Source organism: Peromyscus californicus, unplaced genomic scaffold, assembly GCF_007827085.1.
Source record: "Peromyscus californicus insignis strain IS unplaced genomic scaffold, ASM782708v3 Scaffold_7__1_contigs__length_154581171, whole genome shotgun sequence".
Classification (NCBI taxonomy): Eukaryota; Metazoa; Chordata; class Mammalia; order Rodentia; family Cricetidae; genus Peromyscus; species Peromyscus californicus.
Window position 1 is genome coordinate 84,354,156 of NW_026294595.1, and position 17,116 is coordinate 84,371,271.

A 17,116-nucleotide genomic window follows, 5' to 3' on the forward strand; every position below is an offset into this window, starting at 1 on the left:
TTCCTTTTAAAATGTAATGCTCAAAATTGGACAGGCTAAGGCTAGAGAGATAACATAGAATTTAAGAGTACTTATTGTTCTTGCAGAGGACCTGAGTTAGTTTCCCAGTACATAACACCTCACAACCATATATAACTAGAGTTCAAAGGGATCTGCTCCACTATTCACACTTTCCTGGGTTCCAGGCTAGTATATGGTACACTCTACATATGTAGACTAAATACTTATACACAAAGTAAATCTAAAAATTTTTTAATTGAACTTTTTTTAAATGGCCAAGTTTTACAGTCTGAAAAGATTGCTCAGTGTCTAAGAGCACTGGATGTTCTTCTGAAGGACCCAGGTTTGATTCTCAGTATTTATGTGGCAGCTCACGACTGTCTGTAACTCCAGTCTTGAAGATCCAACATCTTCTTCTAGCCTCTGCAGGCACCAACCATGCATGTTGTGCATAAATATGCAAAACATACATATACCTATGCCCAGGAGTGGTAGGCTAACACAAAACAGATTCCGTGTCTGTGTGTGTGTGTGTGTGTGTGTGTGTGTGTGTGCATTTTCTGTTTTGTTTTGTCATTTTTTGTCTTATTGGCTCTCTTCCTTCCTTCTTTCCTTCCTTCCTTCCTTTATTTCTTTCTTAGTTTATTGTTTTAAATTTTAGTTTTGTGTTGTTGGTTTTCCTGGATTTGATTTTGAGAGAGAAAAAATCATGAACTTGAGTGGATAGGAAGATGGAAAGGATCTGTGAGAAGGGGAAATAGTGCAACTAAAATATATTCAATGAAAGAAATGTTCATAAAAACTGGAAAAGACATCTATACACATAAAAATTAATAAATTTTTAATGGACAGGGAGTCCAAGGGATTCTATCTTTCCCATGATTTGAGGAAACAAAAGTCTTTGTAGGTCCAAATGTGGTACAGCACTCTTGAGTCTCCATTGTCTTTGGTGATAATACTTCTCTTATTCTTTGATACAAATACTGGTCTCTTTATTTTATTTATTAATACTGTTCCTTTTCATAGAGGAAGGGTCTCAGGAGAAACCTCCCCTGCTGTTATTTTGATCTTGGTTGCTTTTGCTCCAGAACAATGAAAAAATCAATTTCTATTGTTTAAACTATGTGATACTTTGTTTGGTGCCCCCAATAAACTGTCATACAGGTCATAGACATTCTCCTCAGATGTGAATTGCCATGTTGTCTATGTGATTCCTGCCTAGATTTCCTTTCAAGATGATCTTTTTCTCAGAGCTTAATGAAGGCATTTAATATGCCCAGCTGGAAGCTATGCTGAGCATGATTTGTCACTACACTTGGAGAAATGATACAGCTTCATGAGGTTGAAAATGCCCATTGATTCCAGTGCAGGTATGAGACACATACTAGAAGTGACAGACAGTAACTTGGAGGATGAGCCAGAGCTGAGGCTTGAGGACTATTCTGGACCTCCCATGATGGAATATGCTCAAGCAAAGCTGCAAAATCAAGGAGGATATTTTGTCAAAAAAAAAAAATCTGACACTGGAGATAGAATTGTATTACATACCATATAGATGCAGTTTAGTGATGTGGTCAGCAGTGTCAACTTTGAAGTTGGGTTGTTGCTTTTAACTCTTGACTCTGTGAGATCGTGACTCTAGAAAGTCCTAACCATTCTATTATACAACTCTCAGCAAGTTTTTCTTATTGTTATTAAAAGTGTGAACTTGAGAAAGAAGTAGGGGTGTGTGTGTGTGTGTGTGTGTGTGTGTGTGTGTGTGTGTGTGTTTCTGAGCCCCAGTTACCTCACCTGTAAACTGGAGAAAGTACAAATAAATATGAAATAATGTTTGCAAACAATATAATATAGTACATAAAATATACCCTGATACTAAAAAATGAGTTCTGTCCTACCCTCCATCTTCATTTCCTCCTCCTCTCTTTCTCTCTCCTTATTCTGCATTTGCTTTTGGATGGATCTCTGTAAGCAACCATTGCTGACCTAGAATTTACCATGTAGACCAGACGAGGTTCAAATATGTGGCAATTCTTCTGCTTTTACTTACTGAACCCTGAGATGTCAGGTATGTGATAATATACACAGCTTCCTTTTAGATAATTTTCAACTTTTTATGTTGCTATAAGAATATTTCTATTCTAAGGAGACCAACTATATTCACCAAACGAGTCAGTTCCAGTTTTTCAGGTATTTACATTTAGTGTCAGTTTTACTAATATGATAATATGATCTGTTCCTTAGTCTCCTGGACACTTTGCTTCATTTCATAGAGTGTTGAGTATCATTCCTCCCTTCTCCAAATCTGGAATGCCCCTAAAGCCTACTTTGATGGAATGACCCTGGTAATTCAAGAGGGTGTGTCTATTTACCGAATTTCTTTTTTTTTTAAATGAAAAACTTCTGAAATGACTAGAATATTCTTTTCAAATTTGTCTGCTCAATTTTTCCAATGTGAGCACACCTAAGTTTGTAAAACTGGTCTTAATGTTGTAATTTATAAAAGATCATAGAGTCAATCTTTGGTGCCTTTATGCTTGTGAGGTTTTGCTGCGAAGTTGAGAGATGAAAGTATTATAGTCATGCCATTTGTTCTAGGTTTAGCTACTATGATGTGGTCAAAGAGAATGCCACATATCTGGGTCATGATATGTTGTGCATACAACATATATGGTCATTCTTTACTTCTCTTCTTACCTATTTCCCTCCATGCTTGGACCAAGAAGAAAACCAGAATTCTAAGTACCTCCATAGCCTTATAAGCTCAGTGACTATTTAAATCAAGGATCAGAAAACATTGTTATAAAAGTGCCAGCTAATAACATTTCCTAGAGTGTGTAGACCTCATGGCCTGTTTCTCGTTTATTCAACTCTACCCTTGTGCCTATGAAAGACATGAATAATACTAAAAGGTATCTATGCATTCTAATAAGTATCTAAGAATGAAACTAGATTCATATCTCTCACTCTGAACAAAAGACAATTTAAAATGGATCAAAGACCTTATTGTAAGATTGGATGTTCTCCAATTGTTGAAAAAAAACAGAGACAAAACACTTCAAGGTATAAGCACAAGGGCTTATGAAGAGGATTCCAATAACACAAGAAGTAATCCAAAGAACTAACAAATGAGATTACATGAAACAAAAAGCCTGCTTCACAGCAGAAAAGACAATTATGAGAATGAAGAGACAGCCTATAGAATGAGAAAAATGTTTGCAGTTATGCATCAAACATGGAAATAGTATCTAGAATCTATAAAGAACTGCAAAATTTGAATACTATAAACCTAAATCATCCAATCATTAAATAGCCTAATTGACTGGCATGCTTGGACACCTGATGGCCTGGGAATTGAGCCTGGGTCCTCTGGAACATCAGCCAGTGCTCTTAACTGCTGAGACATTTTTTTCCTCAGAATAGATAGTTTTCAAAAGAAGAAGACAAATGGCAATTTTTTAAAAAAATGTTCAACATATTTAACCATCAGGAAAATGCAAATTAACTTTATTTTGAGAAGTTGCGTCTAGTAAGTCACACCTGTCATCACAGAACTTAATAGGCAGATACAAAATTATAGACATACCTTCAAGGCAAGTTTGGTCTACCTTAGACATTCTGAGCCAGCCAGGATTATACAAAGAGACTTTCTCTCAAAAATAAACAATAAATAAATAAGTTATTTGAAATTCCAACTCATCCCAGTTAGAATGACTAACATTAAGAACACAAATGACTCTGCTAGGCTCTGGTCCCAGAACACTCTGTAGGCAGGACATACTATACATCAAAGGTTTTTTGGCTGGGTTGATGTCCTAATCCCTCCACTTGAGGCCTTGTTTCGTATGGCAGTTTGAATGTAATTGGTTCCCCATAAGCTCATAGGGAGTGGCACTATTAGGAGGTGTGTGTGACTTTGTTGGAGTAAGTGTGGTCTTGTTGGAGGAAGTGTGTCACTGTGGGGGTGGGCTTTGAGGTCTCATATATGCTCAAGCCACACCTAGTGTCTCAGTTCACTTCCTGTTCCTGTGGATCAAAGATGTAGTGTTTTGACTAAGAATCGTCTTATTTTTATTTTTATTTATTTTTTAAAATATTTTTATTTTACAATTAATTTAATTTTACATATCAGCCATGAATTCCGCTGTCCTCCCTTCTCCCACCCCCCAGCCTTCCCCCCCAATCCACCCCCCATTCCCACCTCCTCCAAGGCAAGGTCTTCCCTGGGGAGTCAGCCCAGCCTAATAGATTCAGTTGAGGCAAGTCCAGTCCCCTCCTCCCTGCTCAGCCTTGGTGTAACACGAATCTTAAAATGTCTTATTAATAAAAAAAAAACTCAGAGGTAGACATTGGGGTGAATGCTGAAAGATTAGAGAAGCAGAACAAGCCACAGCTAACCTCACCTTGCCAACTTCTCAGCTGATTCTGTTTCCTCAAACTGGAAGCCTCTGAGTCCTCATCCGAATGGATCTCAGTTGAACTGCTGCTAAAAGCCTAAATGCTTAAAAGTTTTTAGTTCCTGGTCTTTATACCTTATATACCTTTCTGCTTCCTGTCATCACTTCCTGGGATTAAAGGTGTGTGTCACCATGCCTGGCTGTTTCCAGTGTGGCTTTGAACTCAGAGATCTGGATGGATCTCTGCCTCCCAAGTGATAAGATTAAAGGTATGTGTGCACCACCATTTTCTGGTCTCTATGTCTGTCTAGTGGCTGTTCTGTTCTCTGACCCCAGATAAGTTTATTAGGATGCACAATATATTGGGGAACACAATACCACCACAATGTAGAACTCTCAGCTCCTTCTCCTGCACCATGTCTGCCTACATGCCACTGTGTCCCTCCATGATGATAAAGGACTGAAACTGTGAACAGTTAGTCACACAATTAAATGTTTTCTTTCATAAGAGTTGCTGTGGTCATGGTGTCTCCTCACAGCAATAGAAACCCTAAGACACCTGCTTACAGAAGATGGTTTGTTCAGGCTCCATGACCCCCATTACTAGGAGCCTTTTAGAGTTACTCTTGTAGATTCTACAGAATTTCTATTACACTAGGTTTCCATCTCATCCCCAAAATGTCCCCCAATTCCAGTCATTTGTCGCAGTATTTTCTTCCTCCCTTCTGCCCAATGTGTTCTCTCCTGCTCCAACCCCACCCACCCCAGTACACCTGTGAAATCTATTCTGTTTTTCCTTCCCAGAGAGATCCATGTGTCCCCTAGTAAGCCCTCCTTGTTACTTAGCCTCTCTTGGTCTGTAGACTGTAGCATGATTATCTTTTACTTTACAGTTAATATCCACTTATAAGTGAATACATACCATGTTTGTCATTCTGTGTCTGGGTTACCTCACACAGGATGATTTTTTTTTCAAGTTCCAGCCATTTGTCTGCAAATTTCATGATATCATTGTTTCAACATCTGAGTAATACTCCATTGTATAACTGTACCACATTTTCTTTATCCATTCTTTGGTTAAGGGACATATAGGCTGTTTCCAGTTTCTGGCTATTATGAATAAAGCTGCTGTGAACATAGTTAAGCAAATGTCCTTTGTGGTATGGTGGAGCATCCTTTGGGTATATGCCCAGTAGTGGTAGAACTAAAGTCTTGAGGTAGATCAATCATAATTTTCTGAGAAATCTCTGTATTGATTTCCAAAGTGACTGTACAAGTTTGCACTCCCACCAGCACTGGAGGAGTGTTCCCCTTGCTCCATATCCTCACTAGCAGAATTCTCGTCAAAGAGACCAGAGAGATTTCATCGATCAACCGATAAGAGCAGATGCAGAGTCCCACAGCCAAGCATTAGGCAGAGCTCATGGAGTCCTGCAGATCAAGAGGAAAAGGAAGGATTGGAGTGCCTAGAGGAATCAGAGACACCAGGCCAACAAAATCAACTGACTGGTACTCATGGGAGCTCACAGAGATCAGGAAACCCATATGGGTCTGACCTAGTTCCTCTATATATATGTTATGGCTGAGTAGCTCAGTGTTTTTGTGGGACTCCTAACAGTGGGAGCAGGGGCTGTGTCTGACTCTTTTTCCTGCCTGTGGGACCCTTTTCCTCCTACTGTGGTTGCCTTGTCCAGCCTTGATGTGATGGTATGTATCTGGTTTTATTGTAGCATATTATGCCATGTTTGGTTGATGACCCTGGGAGGTTTGCTCTTTTCTGATGGGAGATGGAACAGGTGTGGATCTGGGGGAGAAAGGAGGTGTGGGGGAGAGACTGCAGGGAGGGGAGAGAGGAGAAATTGTGGTCAGGATGTAATAAATGAGAGAAGAATATATATATGTTATGGCAAAGATGGCCAAAGTCACCATTTAAATACAGATTTTAAAAAAACCCACAAATACTAACAAATTCCAAAAAGGCTATGGGGAAATAGGAAGACTTACTCTCTACTGGTGGAAATATTAATTGGTGTAGCCACTATGGAAATCAGTATGAAGATGCCTTGAATATCTAAAAATGGAGTGCCACATGATCCCATAATACACTCATACTTATTGCTGCATCATACACAATAATCAAGATATGAGCCAGCCTAGATATCCATCAACAGATGAATGGAAAGAAAGCATAGTATGTACACAATGGAATTTTATTTGTTTGTGAGGATATGATACTCACAGAAAACTGATGGAACTGGAAACTATCATGTCAGGAGATATGAGCCAAACCCAGGAAGACAAACAGCCTCAGATTTTTTCTTATACATAAAACCTGTATTTAAATTACATTTGCATATATTATATATTGTGTATATGTAGATTATAGGACTAAAAAGGAGATAATGAGAGGGGGAAATACCTTAAGTAAAGGAAAAGTAAATCAAGGTATGTCACATGAATGCACAAGTGGGTATTCTTTAGGGGTGGGGAAGAACCCCATCCAGGGTGGAGAAGGGGTTATGGGAGCAGGCATTGGGAAGTTCCATAAATTGGAAAAAAAGTATAACACAAATGTAAAAAAATTCTGTAATGGAACCCACTGACTTTGTATGCTAACTTGTAAAATTAATTAAAAATGGAAACAGAAAATATTTTGTATGTTTGTTTTTCTTTAAACACAAAACAAATACCACGTATTGTCTTTCATATGTGGAATCTAGATTTAAATATATATGTAGGACATAAGTACTAAGAAGAGAATGGTAGGGTGAAAAACTTCTAAAATGTTGGGAGAGGGGAACAAGTGAGGGTAATGACTCATATTTAGGTCGAAAGGAAAAAGGAAACTATCAAGAGGAGAGAGAGGAAGGGGAGTCAGGTAAGAACAAAGTATAATGTTAAATATAGAAAATGCCACAATGAAACTCATTTCTTTGTATGCCAGACCAACAACTTTTAAACCACAGAGACTGTAAATCAGCTGTTCATTACTGTAATGGAATGCCTGACACAGGCTACTTAAGAAGAAGGAATTTCTGTTTTGTTTTAAATTCCTTTAAAGTTGTTGTATGCTCACATATATGTCTGTAAACTTAGTCTTCCTTAATTCTGGGCCCATTCTTACCCATGGTGCTCTGATACCTCTTTAATAGCTAACAAGCACACAGTGCTGACTAGATGCTATGAGCTAAATGATTGTGTCCTCCCAAACACACATTAAAATTCTAACTCTCAATGTGATATTAGCAGAGGGGCCTTTAGAAGGATTTGGGTTACGAGGTTTAGAGCCCTAATGATAGAAATAGTGCCTGCTATCTCTTGAATTGAATGTAGCATGGATGCCATTCAAATATCCATTGTGATTGGGGTCCTGATCCCCAAGTTACGAGTGGTAGGAAATTTCTTTGGAAACATTAAGAGAGGTGTTCTGCTATTACCATGTATAATCGGCTACAAAGTTCTTAGCAGACAGAGTAGAACTATAGGCTGAAAAACTTTATCTTGGGCTGGAGAGGGCACTCATCAGTTAAGAACACTTGCTGTTCTTCTATAAAATTAGTTTAGTTACCAGTACCCACATCAGGGGGCCTCTAACTGCCTCTGACTTAAGTTTCAGAGGGCCTGACAGCCTATTCTGGCCTCCATAGGCTCACACATGCATGGGTGCACATAAACTCTTTCTTGCAAGCACACATGCATACCCACACCCTTCCCCCACACACATTAAAACATAGAAATAAAAGCATTTTGTTGAAAGACCATCTTATTTGCTTGGATATAGAGTGTAGGATAAATACGCCATAATTTCCTAATCTTTGCCGTACGACTGAATATATTGATAGTTTCCAGTTATTGTGAATACTATTTACATGCCTTTGGGCACACAACTTTTCACATGTTTTTGGATTCTTTCTAGAAGATAATTCGTCATAGGTGGGATTAGAGGGTTAAAGAATATACACGTTTTCAAGTTGCTGTCTTATGTACTCAACTGACTTTTCCACATCTAAGTACCTATTTACAGCTCTGCCATCAATGACACATTCCCATCAGTTCACTCACCTATCAAATAAGGCAACTGAAGCTTGCTTAGTCTAGCTGATAGTCATAGTAAGAATCAAAATGTGTCCAGACATGCTTTGGAAACTGCCGTGTGATGTATTATCACAGTCATTTCTCTTCAGAGAAATGGTAGTATCTGACTAAGTCAAATGACATCAGAATCAAGGAAAGTATTCAACCCATGACAATCATCCACACAGCTAAGCCTGCCCTGGTGTAAATGGTCAAAACATGAAATTCAGTTAATATTATAGGTGCAGTATGGTTCTCATCTGCCTTTCAGACAAGTCACAGTAAGTTGCCTTTGTCTTGATGCCACAATGTTAGTGACTGATGTCCTGATCTCTTATGGTGTGGAGCCTTTTCCTACTGAGAAATAAATGAACACAGTATTCCAAGAACAAGTACTTCCTCTACTTTTGTGTGTAGTTGGCCCTGAGATTTGAATAATTCATATGCCAATACATAAATTCACATCAAATCAGCTGAGGTGTCATTGAACAAGCAGCAAAACTGGCTGAGAGACTGTGTGTAAGTCCCTAGACTCAGTTATCATAAACACATCAATTATCTTCTCAGAGCTCCATTTGCATGACATTTAACAGAAGGATTCTTACGATAACTTCATTAAGCTTTTGGAATTCCTGGAAGGCTTCAATAAAATCACCTATGCCAAAGCACAAACTAAATATCTAGCAGACACCCACATAGTAGGTGCTCAACAATGGAAAATGAGATACAGGCAAGTCAAAATAATCCTGTTCATTGCATGTCACCAGATAGTTACTCAACATGGCTTGTTGGCTTGGTTTCTGGCATAATTGTTTCATTATTGCCCAGAGAGACCTTGGTTATTTCTTAACTCTCTAGGGGAGTATTTCTAGAGACTTTACAACTCTTACCTCAGCTAGAATTGATTGAGTTGAAGAGAGGCATTATTACTTCTTAAGCAATTTAGGTTGCAACCAAATTTAGAATGATTATTACTTTTGTAAGCAAATAATGTTATGACGAACATTTTTTTGCACAAAACTTCTTTTATGTTTGGGAGGGGGGTTACTTTTCTTCCCATCATTTAGGATAATTATGATAGTTACCCAGAGTAGGTTGCTGGGTGAATTTTATACATTTTTTAAAACTTTGGTTATTTTACTAAGGTATTAATAATGTGCCATGAATTTTGCATTACTTTAATATGTATTATCTCTTATACATCACTTACAGTATCATACTGCCCTCCACATGTTTTCTCTCATGCAACCAGGAGCTCTTTCTGAACCAAATTCATTGGCATTTACTGAAGCACAAATGAATGAATGAGAGTGTAGAATGAAAAGAAAAAAAGGTAAGGTTATAGAAGGAAGATAGAGGGAGGAAGGAAGGAAGAAAGGAAGGAAGGAAGGAAGGAAGGAAGGAAGGAAGGAAGGAAGGAAGGGAAAAAGAAACAGGAAAGAGGAAAGAAGAGAAGGAATGATGGACACAGAAGACTACAGAATGAAGGCATTAAGTGTGAAACAGAGGCTCTCTGGCTTTAGCTGCCAGCACCTATTAAAGCATACTATGGAGTACTTTTCCTTAAAGGGAGGAGGAGCAGCATGTCACATACCATAAGGTGCATAGACATGAGTAAATAAATTGCCAACCAATACATTTTTAAAGGGAGCCCATTACGTTTATTTATTGAAGCTTTCAAGTGTTACCTCGGATCCTGCAATGAAGTAAATTATTCAGCACATCTCTATCTACTTTGAAAAACTTGGATTCTTCTTTAGATCCTTGATTCTATTTCTACTGTATGTTCGTCCTTTTTGGAGGCATTCAGAGTAATGTATGTGATATTTGTCACCAGAGATAATCCCAAGAAAATATCAGAGGCCAGCTTTGTGGTTGTAAATGCTCTCCTTAAGGCCGGGTGGTGGTGGCGCACGCCTTTAATCCCAGCACTCGGGAGGCAGAGGCAGGCGGATCTTTGTAAGTTCGAGGCCAACCTGGGCTACAGAGCGAGATCCAGGAAAGGCGCAAAGCTACACAGAGAAACCCTGTCTCAAAAAAAAAAAAAAAATGCTCTCCTTACAACAGTTTCCCCACAGCAGGACTAGCAAGACAAAAGAGTATGTATGTTTTCAAGTTGCTGTATTTTTATGTACTCAAAATTATCCAGGATTTTGTAGGTGTTATAGAAAATATGAGTTCCTTTGTGTTTGGTTTTCTGTTTTTTAGTTCCCAGGTGGGATCTTACACTATAGCCTAAGCTGACCTCAAGCTTAAGGTCTTAGTTCATCTGGAAGAGTGCTGGGGGGTGACAGACGAGTGCCACCAGGCCTAGGTCTTTGTCACATGATTGGATTATTGAAAATTAAAGCAGTGCTTCTTATAACTTTTGGAGGAGGGGATTTCAATTTTCTCCCAGTTCACTTATTTTTCTTGTTTTTGTCTTAATTTCTCCTCAAAGAAGCTTTTTATATTTCAGAAGACAGAAACTGTAAATAACTGACCTGGAGTTTGGATGTAACTGAAGTTGTCAGTCACATGACTGCTTCTTCACCCTGCAGAGATTTCACTTTGAAAATGAAGCAAAAATAACTACAGGATTCAGCCAAAAAAGCAAATGCAACTACTAGTAAATTAAAAAAGCATTTCAATATCTTCTTGATGCATGCCTTACGACTGATTTCAGAAAGTTCAAGCTGATGTTCCAACTCTACTATGCCAGCTCCTCCATGTGGAATTAGGTGAAGAAGAAATGAGCTTGTCATGACCACTTTGGAATAGAGTATATGTGAGCAAATGAATCGACCTCTCTGGACCTCAGTTTTCTCAATACAAATATGACCAGTCTCCTTAGATTGTGATGTTGACTTGAGATAAGGCACATTTTCCCAACCCTAGCATAATTCTTCACTTTCCTTAGTGACACTCAGAATTCTACACCCTCTTCAAGACACTCTTCAAGGGCTACCTCTCAAATTAAGTCACTCCCTGACCCACCTCCAACACCTCACAGTGTCAGTGCACACGTATCTCATGTAGTGTGTTACCCATGCTGCCTGAGGTTCTTTAATGCAGTCTTGGGCCTTGATGTTTTCAATTTTAAATCAGAGTGATAGGAAGGTAGGTCCACCCCAATGTATCTACATTTTCAGACTCACCAACTCTTTTAGTAAGCTTAGTACTTAAGGATAGGATATGATGAAACATGAGAAAGGTGGACTATTATTTTGTCAATCAGGAGATCTGTAATTTTCTCTTGATATAAAGATGAGTTGTTTTGGTGGGTCTAGGCTTTATTCCCAGAGTTTAAATAAAGCTTTTAAGAGTAGAGATAGCCGGGCGGTGGTGGCACACGCCTTTAATCCCAGCACTCGGGAGGCAGAGGCAGGAGGATCTCTGTGAGTTCAAGGACAGCCTGGTTTCCAAAGCGAGGTCCAGGAAAGGCGCAAAGCTACACAGAGAAACCCTGTCTTGAATTCCCCCACCCCCCAAAAAAAGTAGAGATAAAGTTGCATGCTTCCTTGTTTCTTTGTGTAGTCTCTGGCACAGGGTTTATAGTGGATTTATTGAAAGCATACCAAAGGAATATTTAAAAGTGTCTGGGGTGTCAGAGAAAAATATATTTGTCAAGTGGGGAGACAAATGTGGATGCAGATACCACAACAGTATATATGTAGATGGCAGGACAATATAATAGAAAAACAACATTAGACAAATCTTCTACTTAAGGACATTCCATTGCCCCTTCATTCATCACTTCATCCTGCAAAGGCAAACTGATAGCCTACTATTTTACAGGCCTCTTTCCTCAGGAACTTTACCCTCAGGTTGGGGAGAGAAAGTCTCCTAGACCTACAAAAATGATCCTGACAGCAGTATCTACATTAATGAAAATGAGATGCCAACTCTCACGCTTGATAAATGGTATGACTCATCTCAGAGCAGGTTTGGTTCTCATTAACTGGTCCAAAATCTATGTCCCTCATTTATCTCAAGCTATTCAAGGGCAAGAGCCATATATTAATCATCTTCCTATTCCAGAATGTACAACAGGGCTTGCCATTCATTCATTCCTTCATTCATTCCTTCACTCATTCAGGAAGCCACACATTCATTTACTCAAGGCATTTTAGAGAGCATTTACTATGTGGTAGGCATAGCAGGTACCCATCTTGTCTGAATGCTTAACTTGAATCAAGATCTAACTTAAAGAAATGTTGTTTTTCAAGACTTATGTGCTAGGCATTGAACATGAGACAAGTAAGTGCCTACCCTCCCAAACCTGTCTAGCAAGAATTACAGAGGACACTGAGCACAGAGCTATCCTGGGAAATGTCTGAATTTACACATTTAAATGGTACTGTTTCCCTTCTCTCAATTACATATTCTGCTCCTCTTAGACCTTTTTCTGCTGTGTGACTCATCGGGGTCATGCCCTTGCTATTCCCTGCAGCCTGACCCACCTTCTGGCCATGACCCAACTTCATGTATAGGTTACCATTGGGCTCCCTTCTGATTTGGTAAGCCATGAGTAAGTAGTCTTTAGAGCAATACAGGTCAGTTCACCTTGATTCCAGAGACCTCCTCTTAACTCATTGACCTCCAGAGGACAGTCCCTCGAGCTGCCTATGAAATCGTGTATAGTAGGAGACACTCTGTGTATGCCAAATGAGAAAATGAATGAAGAGACAGCGTAGCTTTTCTTTCAGGGAGGTTTGCCAGAGGTCAACCTTCATGTCATGATAAGTCTAAGTGCTGCAATTGTCTTCCTGGAAATAGAGCCTTCCTAGTCCTCATGGATAAGGGGGAGGAGTGCTTTAAAAACCATTCTTAATTAGGCAATTATGACAATTAAATATTTGAGACTCAGAGTTCCCAATCCTTATTTGATTTCTACTTTAATTTCCTAATAATGTATGTCTCTGTTCTCATTGTACTCACTCCCTTTGAATCCGTGTGGGACTCATTTGCTTAGAATAATTGCTTCTCTATACGGCTCTCTCTTGTCATCCTCACAATGATCTAACATGGTGGGGGGAAAACATTTACTTTCTCGAGGAACAGTTTTTAAAGACTAGTGAATACTAGCTTTCTCATTACGCTCCTTTAGAGACAATGAGATAAAGAGGTGACAAGGGGAAAGCAGAGCCCTGGCAGTTCTGATGATCAGAAATTACATCATTGTGCTTCCTCTTTGTCAGGATTCCTGAACTCAAGATAGAATCAGAAGAGGATAGACTGCAATAGGCACTTCCTGAATGCTTGCTAAGCAAGTCTTGTCAGAGGCTGAAACACTATGAGGGGTCATTACAAGTCAGGGGTGGGCAGCTATTGCTTTCCTTATTGTCAAATAAGTGGCCAAGCTCTGATCAAGGCATTCATAAGTCATTGTTTATGTCCCTCCCAAGCTCACTGTGCTGCTTCCTGACTTCGGAAGTCTTATGACCTTGAGTAACTTATTTAACTCTCCTGAGCCTCAGTTTACAAGTGAGAATTGTACTAAGAATATTCAACACTTGGCTCTAGATTCACAGTAATTTTACAATTCAAATAAGGATAACTAAACTGGGTAGTGGTGGCACACACTTTTAATCCCAGAACTCAACAGGTAGAGGCAGGTGGATCTCTGAGTTCCAGACCAGCCTGGTCTATAGATCGAGTTCCAGGACAGCCGGGACTACACAGATAAACTCTGTCTCAAAAGAACAAAGCCAAACAAAAAAGGATAACTATTGCTATTAGCCTTGGTTAGCAAAAGAGATTGCTGCTCTGTATGGACTAGAAATACCAGGAAACAGCAGAACACAGAGGCAGTGGCCTCACACCAGGCAGAAGACTGAGTGCTCCAGGATCCCAAATAGCACAGGCCTAGGTAGGATTTGACTTGAGCTTGTCTTTACATGCTGGCATAGGCTAAAAGTCATGGCCAGGACCTCTGTCTCTTCTGGAACTGTTAATACCAAGAGAGATACTCTCTGGTAGTCAAAGTTAAAACCTGGGGTCTCCAATAGTTTGCTGAATAAGGGCTTTAGAAAGAAAATGGGGTGAAGGTAAAAGGCACGCATCTAAATGTGAATGCTTTATAATTCAAAAAAAAAACGTTTGGTCACAGAAGCAAGTTCATAACCTCTTCCTCCACTACTGACACCATCACTTACATGCCAGGTACAGAAGCAGGGGCTGAGGTTATCCCAGCCAAGAAGGCGGAGTGACTGCCACAAAGAGCTGAGGACAAGGAGGCATGGGAATGGGGCGCTTTAACGAATTTCTGTAATACAACATGAGAAATAACTACCGTAGAGGCACATACATCAGAAGCTTCAGGAAGCTGGAGAGAAGGGCGGTCACTAGAGTCACCAGCAACTAGTTACTAGAACTAGAGCACTGAAGCCAGAGACTGATGTGTAGCCAAGCTGCCGAAACTGCACAGCTCTGCTTAAAACAGCCCATCCCTAGCCCAGCTGGAAAGCAGCCCACATGGCGAGCAGCCAGAACCCAAAGCTAGAGGACTGAGAGCAACGGGAAGGCAGCTCGTCTTGGCAGGTGATCATCTGTTCCCCATACTCTTCTCCAGTATTGTCAGGACACCTAGTTGGCTACATCCTTTCTCTTCACAAATACCATAGTACAGGGGAGGCCTTTGATCTGCATAGAGATCTCAATGCTCATTGTGACTGGAACACTGAAAATATTTACCAAGTCACCGGATTGACGACTCCATGTCAGGTCTCATTCAGATGAAATATGAGACATCATCTTTGTAAGTCACCATGCATAGCCCAAGAATGGACAAAATGCACATGTAACATCAAAGATGCTTCCTGTGCTTACAAACCATGCAGGTTTTCTGCAGAACAGGATATAATATTATCAAGGAACACACAAACAGATGTGTGTGTTCGCATGTTTCATAGACACACGATCATGCATTTGGACCTCCAGGTATACTCTTGCCATCATATCCATTTCTTTATACACACATGCACACACACACGCACACACACACACACACACACACACACACACACACACACACACACTCATACATGCAAACATGGGTGCAGCAATCCCAGTTGCTACGGTACTGAGGTATTTGGCTGGGACTGGCAGATGGAAGTTCATCCTAAACTGAACAGCCATCTTCTCTCACTGCAACCTTAAAAGCACAGCAGGCTCATTACAATGCTATTATGTGCATTTGTGCAGAGATGGTGTGGTTAGTCCAGCCACAGAGACAGTGGAGCCTGCCTGCCTGTCTGCTGCTGCCCACCCAATGCATCCTCAGAGGAAACGGGCTGTGCTCTGTCTCCACACCTGAAATAAATTGCCCCCTAGTTGCCCTCCTGTTTTCATATCAGAATTCTTCTGATAAGCCTACAACTGTGGGACAAGAGTCTCCAACTCAATGCTGGGACCTTTGAGATTTGCTCTTTCCTCTGTCCCTTCTTTGCCTTCCTGCCTTAGTAGACCACTTCTCATCTCAGCCCTGATATGTATAAGGATGCTATTCGAGATTCTAAATCATCTATTCACCAAAAGCTACTGAGTAGTTTTAAAGATGTATATTTCATAGAGTCTGAGCTTCATGAATCCAAATTTCCATGGGCAGGACTCAGGAATATATATTTTCAAAAGTTCTCTCAAGATTCCGATATTTGTCAGCCAGGGTAGGGCAACATAGGATTGTCTAAATGTAGCTTCTTGATGGCAAATTCCAACATAGAGGCCTATGGCTGAGTTTTCTAGCTATAGTCTATATTCATTATATGTGATAACAAATTATCCCAAAGCTTAGTGGTTTTAAGAGTACAACAAAAATGTATTATCTCTCCTAGTTTCCATGGGTTAAAAACTGAGACATGGCCCCTCCTTCCTGCGGCGCTCTAGGGACCATGGCCGATCCTCGCGTGAGGCAGATCAAGATCAAGACAGGCGTGGTGAAGCGGCTGGTCAAAGAAAAAGTGATGTATGAGAAAGAAGCAAAGCAGCAAGAAGAAAAGATAGAGAAGATGAAGGCCGAGGACGGGGAGAACTACGCCATTAAGAAGCAGGCAGAAATCCTGCAAGAGTCCCGGATGATGATCCCAGATTGCCAGCGCCGGTTAGAGGCTGCATATACCCATCTTCAGCAGATATTAGAAAGTGAAAAAGACTTGGAAGAAGCCGAGGAGTATAAAGAAGCACGTGTAGTTCTGGATTCAGTGAAGTTAGAAGCCTGAAGTTTTGCCGTACAGGGTGTTTTTTGCATTAAATCCTGGGGTCCACTCTACAATTCGTTATTTTTGGCCACTGCTGTGTTTAGTAATATGAAAATGTGGTTCTTTTTATGCAGTTGCATATATTTTTCTTTGCATAACTTAATGTGTCAAATAAATGAGTTCATCTAAAAAAAAAAAAAAAAAACAAACTGAGACATGGAGTGATTAGGTGGAACTCAAGGACCCCTCATTGTGCAACATCAATCAGGATGTAGGCTGTAGTCATCTGCATGCCTGCCTAGGACTAGAAGATTCATATCCAAGATGGCCCACTCACAGCTGTTGTCCTACCTCCTCTGCACAAAGGCGTCTCCACAGGGGTGCTTGAGTGTCCTTCAACATCGCATCTTACTTCCTGAGAACAAGTGACTCAAGCGACCCACAGGGAAGCCATGATCCCTTTTACTACCA

At 40.1% G+C, this 17,116-nt stretch overlaps 1 protein-coding gene across 1 annotated transcript; it reads left to right on the forward strand.

Annotated features, from left to right (window-relative positions):
* Positions 1 to 16,315: 16,315 nt before the first annotated feature.
* LOC128101302 (tubulin-specific chaperone A-like) lies at positions 16,316 to 16,838 on the forward strand. Its single transcript, XM_052724327.1, has one exon. The coding sequence runs from the start codon at positions 16,340 to 16,342 to the stop codon at positions 16,664 to 16,666; it is 327 nt and encodes a 108-aa protein (XP_052580287.1). The 5' UTR covers positions 16,316 to 16,339; the 3' UTR covers positions 16,667 to 16,838.
* The last annotated feature ends 278 nt before the right edge of the window (positions 16,839 to 17,116 follow it).

What these genes read in the sequence shown, in the direction of transcription:
- LOC128101302 (XM_052724327.1), top strand. Translation starts at nt 16,340, where the DNA reads ATGGCCGATCCTCGCGTGAGGCAGATCAAGATCAAGACAGGCGTGGTG.